At 36.8% G+C, this 7,500-nt stretch overlaps 1 protein-coding gene across 1 annotated transcript in view; it reads right to left on the reverse strand.

The window, feature by feature from the left end:
- Positions 1 to 7,500, reverse strand: part of LOC115220998 — a 61,695-nt gene that overhangs the window by 21,676 nt on the left and 32,519 nt on the right. Inside the window, exons 3-6 of the mRNA XM_029791217.2 lie at positions 5,107 to 5,612; positions 3,369 to 3,461; positions 477 to 564; positions 1 to 97 (exon numbers count right to left, since the gene is read on the reverse strand). The exon at positions 1 to 97 is cut by the window's left edge and continues 11 nt beyond it. Coding sequence (XP_029647077.1) covers positions 1 to 97; positions 477 to 564; positions 3,369 to 3,461; positions 5,107 to 5,612 — 784 coding nt within the window. The remainder of the gene's footprint in view (positions 98 to 476; positions 565 to 3,368; positions 3,462 to 5,106; positions 5,613 to 7,500) is intronic.

Genomic DNA, 7,500 nt, shown 5'->3' on the forward strand with positions numbered 1-7,500 from the left:
CGATCGCCAAAATATCTTTCTGGACACAAGCACACTGTGCTGTTTGCTCTGGTTGTGATACATTTTCCACCGTTTAAGCACAATGTTGGGCATTTGTCTGAAAAAGAAAGAAAGTATGTTGTAATCATTCATTCGAAAAAGTCTTCTCCGTTCTTTAAAACAGAATATATATATATACCAAATTTTATACGTAGATCGAAAAAGTTTAGTGTCTAATTTTTATGGAACCAATTTTGAAACAAGATCCTCAATAATATTAGTTAGTATAAAATGTGTAGATGCCATATTTTGAATTCTTGAACAGCCCACAATGTGTACCGTTTTAATCCTCTCTCCAAATGATTAATACTTTAAATACTTGTGTGGTATTAATTAGATTTGAAACATGGACTTATATGGTTTTTAATTATCGACATGAATAAATAAATACAATAATAAAAAGAGTAATGAAGAGATGAAACATGAAGGATTTTTACCAGCAACTGATTGTTCCTTCTCAGGTGGCAGAGAAGGTAGAAAGTTACGTTCTGTTGTCGTTATAATTTGTCTGTCTGTAAGTGAGACCTAAAAATAATAATGAACATACGTGGATGTTATTCAATTATATGCATACATACACCACATATACACACGCACACATACATACATATATACATGCAAAATTGAAGGAATTGGAGCCAACAAGGAGTACGGTTAGACAGTTATTTTTTATTCACTACAATTGTTTCCACCGAACGTCAGCTTTCATTAAGCAAGAATATGCGAGTTCATCTCTCGCCGAGAAATTCTCTCATCTACTTCTACAAATTGGAAATGGGGCCTTGCCTTCGAACAGCATGTACTTGCCACAGCATGCAGTGCAATGTGGGCACGTGGTGTCTACATTGGCCGAGCTTAAAGAAAAGGTATCTCCCATATTACAAGACAACTTCAAAAATGTAGCATGGTTCGCAGAGAGAGCTATTTTAGCACCTCGGAATGAAAGCGGTGATAAAGTAAATCATGAACCCCTCCACATTCTACCTGGAGATGCTTCAACGCTTGTCTCCATTGATACTACCATCGATGAACATGCCGCTCTTCAGTATACAGTTGAATTTCTCAACTCTCTACAACCCACAGGACTGCCATCTCAGAAGTTGTTCCTAAAGAAAGGTGTACCTATCATGCTCTTGAAGAATTTGGACCCACCACAACTATGCAATGGTACAAGATTGGCTGCAACTACAATGACAAGTCATGTCCTAGAAGCAGCCATTATATCCGGCTGCCATCGAGGGGAGATCGCATACATTCCACGCATGCCCCTTATTCCCTTAAATGTGTCATTTCAATCCAAGTGCTTCCAATTCTCAGTGCTATTGTGCTTCGCTTTGACAATCAGCAAAGCCCAGAGTCGAACTTTACAAATTGCGAGTCTCAATTTACAAATACCCTGCTTTTCTCATGGACAACTATATGTCACGTGCTCTCGAGTTAGCAGTGCAGATGACTTGTATCTTTATTCTACCAACACTGGACTTACGCAAAACATTGTTTACCCAGAAGCATTGTCGGCTTCACTTAACATATATTGAAGTGTGCAGTCTGCCCAAACATTACAGAGATGGTGCTTTTCACAATGAAGCAGCATTCTTTCCATATATCTTACTTTCCGCAAAACGGATACCTCTACGTCTTCATACGTCGTCCAATTCTTTACATCCGTAAGTCTAGGTCATTTTGGGAGCAATGTTAGGATTTCGTTCTAATCTAAGCTGCCATTCTACATGTTTTTGGTATCAACATTTTCAACATTGTTCATCACAGAACGACCGAAAAACATGTTTATAAAGAAGAGTTATTTGCTTCACACTCCTCGTGGGCCGGTTCTACCCATAAGAAAGAAACAAATAATACAATGTGGCTGTAGGCCATAACACCCGCGCAACGCCGGGATGCATTGCTAGTATGTGTATACTCTTTATTCTTTTTACTCTTTTACTTGTTTCAGTCATTTGACTGCGGCAATGCTGGAGCACCGCCTTTAGTCGAACAAATCGACCCCAAGACTTATTCTTTGTAAGCCTAGTATTTATTCTATCGGCTTTTTGCCGAACCGCTATATATATATATATATTATATATATATATATATATATATATATATATATATATATATATATATATAACGGGAAGGTTTACGAAAATAAACAAAAGACGAAGGCAGGTGGAGTACAAACAAACAAATGTATTAGTATGGCGCTCAGGAATAGAAATAGAACAAGTCTTTTACGTTTCGAGTCTACGCTCTTCAACAGAAAGATACACAGAAAAAAAAACAAGGAGAGAAAAAGAGAGGAGAGAAAAAAAAAGGAGAGAAAAAACAAGGAGAGAAACAAGGAGAGAAAAAAATGCGTGTAGGAGCTAACGATCTATCATGGCGTATATATATACCCACAATGACCTCATATATCTTGAGGGAGTCATTAACAAATCAACACCTGTACTTTGTATGCATTCATTTGAAAGCAAAGCTATTCAGCCACGCGTCCCAATGAAACACTCCCTTTGGTCGAACGCCTTCACCGTTCTCACCAACGAACAAGCCCCTACACCAATCTTCAGTGATCTGGGGTTTTTTAAAAATTTGTTTCAGTCATTGGACTGCAGTCATATTGGAGCATCGTCTTGAAGGACCTTAGTCAAACAAATCGATCCCAGTAATTAGGGTCTCACATCTTGCACTTATTCTATCTCCTCCGTTTATCGACCCACTAAGTTACGGAGACGTAAATGATTCAACACAGATTCGTTTAATACCAACACCGTCTAACTAGCGAAATTAGGAAAGATTCACTGTGTGGCAGCTTGATAAAGGTAGAAATAGCAGCCAAATCTTATCCAAATTACAACTTACAGACTTGGAAGAAAAAAAGGAAGGGCATTAGATAATGAAGTCATGATTGCTCTTTAAAAAGACCACGGCTGGGATGACTTTGATTATACATAAGCTCTGACAGACATGACCTGTGGTTAAACAACAATAACAGCCAAATAGAAGGGCATCTATTTCCAGACGTAGTTTTCTATGACTCTGTTTTATGAGGTTTCGTTGGAACTGGTTCACAAAGGATTCTTCAATTAACTCTTAGAATATTTAAATCAGTATTTCCCAAAGTGGAGCGTAACATGGTCCGTTCGTGTTAGGACACAAGTTTTTCTTTTTTCTGACCGAAGTTGGGTGTGGGGAAAAAAAAAGAAAGTGGTTGAGAAACATTTAGACGGAAATATTCTAAAGCCAGGAGAATCAATGTTTCACAAGAGCTCCACTGAAACTTATTTTAAGATAAAAAAAATATGTAGATGGTATATTATATTTCTACTTGCTTTAGAAGTGGCATCATCGTTGATTGAAGGTCTATGGCATTGCTTCTTTGCTAGATTAGAGTCCGGTGAGAGAACAAGCTGAGAAATATAGCCCTGAAACAGATAAGATTACAAGAAAGCGTGAATTACAGTTGAATATTGCTGAAATTGCATACATTTGTCGCAGTTTAGTTCGTTGGTTCTCTTTCTTTTTCACTTTGTATCACACTGGAGACCAAACAAAAAATTACTGAAGCATTTACTGTGTTTTTGTTTTTTAAAATCTGTTTTATTAATCATGCTGGAGGATAAAATTGAGAATAACACGTTTTCAAGACGTTTAAGTATTAGTGTGGATTTTCGAAAGCCTTCAATTAAATATTTTTTTTAAAAAAAGGGAAACATGCGGCGCACCGATGAAGGACCAATGATCTAGTTTATGAGATTAATTTATAAATGCAAGGTTTAATCAACTATCCAAGAAAAATAAGAACGTGTAGATTAATAATCTATAATTAGAATTAATACTAATGTCTTTCAAAGATTTTCGTGAGAAATATCAATCGTAATTTGGAACTGTTTGCCATTCTAGGATGGAGATTTTTCGAAGCAGTTAACGGGACTTTGACTTACTATTGAAGATTCCAGTTGCGTGTTATGTGGCGGAAGCAAGTTTGATATGAGGAGCAATGAAATAAAGTGGCTAAACAGGAAATGATCCAGTATTGGAGATCGATTCCAATGGATGTGCACGTGACAGAACTATTTCAGACGTGACATAGTAACACGTGACAGAACTATTTCAGACCTATTCGGCTGTAAAGTTAATGTTTCTATCGGAAACAATCAAACTTCAATTGAATTACCTAATCAACTATGAAATGCTGATATGCTTAGAAAAACCATTTGTGTGGGGTTTTTTTTTTTTATAAACGATGATATTGGTTTGTTTAAGAATAGTAATTCTGTGGTTCCAGGGTTTTCAGCACCATCTGAAAATTTTCATTTTTATAGCAAAATCAGAGAGAATTTCGAATAATTTTCAGTCTCTGCAACCAGATCTCCCTCCCTTAGATACTGACTGCGTGGATTTTGTTTTGTGATAACAACCGCAATCACGAATGTTCATTTATACTTTTGCTTGATACAAAAATTCATCGGGCAACGTCATATACCTAAAAGTATCATGGAATCTCTAAATTCTACTTTTTAACCAACAAGAAATAGAAAATAATACTTCAATGTTATGAAAAAAAATTTCCTGTTCCCAATAACTTGTACTGTTTTTGTATTCGATTTGCAAGATTTGTGTGTTGAAACAAATCTTATTGTGTCTTGAGAGGGTCATTATGCCAATAATAATAAACACCTGCACTGGTTCGATATCACTTCTTTATTGTTAGTCAATCGGTTAAATATCTAACCAACTAAACTAATTGATCGTTTGTTTGTTGTGTTAATTAAGCAATCAAGGCAGAACTTGAAGAGAGCGGACATGTCTATTGATGAGGTCGCGAATAGCGACGAAAGGATTTTGAAAAACAAACAACCGATTGATTTTTTTAACCAACCCATTGAACAAACAATCGATTGGTTAGCTATTTGACCAATTGACTAACAATAAAGAAGTAATACTGAACCAATGCGTGTGCTATTATCATTAGTGTAATGCGTCTCCGAAGACACAACAAAATAATTTGTATTTATTCTAGGTTGCATTGTAGAAAAAGAAATCAAAGAAAAGAATTGGAATACTTACTTCGAAGGAAGAATTCTTACATGTAACATTTGCCCCAATAGAGAGTGTGAAATTGTTTCCGACATAAGCCCTTCCTGATCGAAGAATTGAATGAGAATGCTCGTGAATACAATCAAAATACAATGTCACAGAATTTCCCTTCATACTCAAGGAGAATTGGTGCCATCGTTGATTTAACAGGTCTACATGGAAAGCAGCTGTCTCTGTGCTATGCGATGCCAATTCTTTGTGTTCGATTCTTAGTAGTTTAGTCCCGAACCAAATTCCCAGTAAGACTTTGTTGGAAGAATCAGTTAAGGCTAATACATAACCATTACTGTTGGAGGGGAACTTCGCTGTGACAAAGAGAGAAAAGTCGTGTGGAAAGCCTGAAGGAAATAGAGTTGACAACTGCCGTTGCGAAGATTTCCCAGGAATTACGGTAAAAAGTCTGGAAGACTTCTTAGAATTTATCTTTTGGTTCTTGGCATTATTTATGCGAAAAAGTTTTAACAAATTGTTGACACCTGTAATGAAAAGATGTTAAGACTATGAAATACAAAATATATCCTTCGATGGAAGGCAAAAAATTGAAATTTTGGTGGGAGGGGAACAGTCAATTAGACCGACTCCAGTACACAACTGGTACTTATTTTACCAGCCCCGAAAGGATAAAAGGCAAAGTCGACCTCGGCAGAATTTGAACTCAGAACGTAAAGCCGGAAGAAGTACTGCTAAGCATTTTGTCCGGCAAATTAACAATTCAATCCGCCGCTCACCGCCTCAATGAAATATAAAGTAGAGTCACAAATGATATAAACTGATATACGATACTCAGTCTTATAATCTGTATGTGGTGCACAAGTTTATATGATACACAATCACATAATATGCTTATGTGATATTATGTGTATGTGATACATACATACATACATACATACATACCAGAAAGGAGAAGGCTAATTCGAAAACAGATGAGTCCAATACGCAAACAACGAGAGAAACAAATGGAAAACAGGACAAGTAACATAAAGAACGACCCTTCATCAGTTGTCGGCTGTCTGTCTACTCCTCATTTCGAGCATTGAACGACAATATGAATCTTCGAAGACAGTTGATCCCATAAGTACCAAAATAAAATTTGGGATTTATGGAGGGTCAAAGTTGGGAACAAAAATAGGACAGTGGCGATACACGAAGAAACCGAACGAAAACAAACATGGACGGTCGTTAGACCAGAACGAGGGTAAAATAGCAAACGCTGGAGAAATATTTTCTTTGCCAAGAGAAAAGATAGAAAGGAGATATCGGCAGATCGACAGCAAAATGAATCGCTGTGATATTTGATATTCTGTGTACGTGGCAAAGTTAATAATAAACACCTCAAAAGAAAATTGAACTTGTCTTTGCAACTGGGTCGAACAACCTGTGGTGCCAGTAAGAATAGGTGCCGTGCTGCTTCGGTTATTGGATCGTCTGACCAACATCATTTGGCTCCGTGAAATAGATGTGTCACGAATAAATTTCACAAAGATAAATTGAAAGACTTACAACTTGAGAATCGTGTTCTTCCATAGAACGAGACGGATTAGTGAATAAATAAATCCACGAGACACTTCATTAGCAACATTGGTCGAGGACCGGACGAGGTGTTTTATTCTATTTTAGTCTCATAGATAAGCAAAAATTGATCTTGCTCCTAAATAACAAAACTAAAGACAGATGAGCTAATAAAGAAGCTTATATATTGTCAGGCTAGAAATAACAACCTGTTAGAAATAACGATCAAATCTCCCTCAAATATTATCCTGCCATCTTTTCAAGGGGTGCCTGCACAGAACAGTGTAGTTCTAAACACACCACACTGGAAAGATATAATATATAATAGACTCGTCTTGAATAGTTTTAATCATAGGTCTGCTCGAGCAGAGTCAACCCAGGGTTAAACAACAATTAATGTAAATTAAAACATTTCCTACATTGTTGGAACTGGATCACCAATGAAGACTTCATCTTTAGACATTCAACGTCAAGACGCAGTCTTCGATTAGTTTGTCAAAGAAAACATCAATTTGGCGGAGTTTTTCATCTCTTCCAGGTGGAAGTACCAGTGCCGAAGTGAGACGAAAATCTTCAATCGGAAATGAAACCTGCATCTGAGAGCAGTAGATTGACCGAATCGTTAGAGCGTCGAAAAAAATTACATTGTATTTTTTTTCCAGCTCTTTACATTCTGAGTTCAAATACTGCCGAGGCCAGCCTTGCCTTTTATTCCTCCGAGGCCGATAAAATAAAATGCCAGTCCAGTACTAACCATGACACAAGCGACTACAGCCCTTCCCCTTAAAATTGCTGCCTCTGTGTCGAAATTAGAAACAGATGATTATGAAATCAAAACATTCTAATTCTTTAAAG

This window comes from Octopus sinensis, linkage group LG17 (assembly GCF_006345805.1).
Source record: "Octopus sinensis linkage group LG17, ASM634580v1, whole genome shotgun sequence".
Classification (NCBI taxonomy): domain Eukaryota; kingdom Metazoa; phylum Mollusca; class Cephalopoda; order Octopoda; family Octopodidae; genus Octopus; species Octopus sinensis.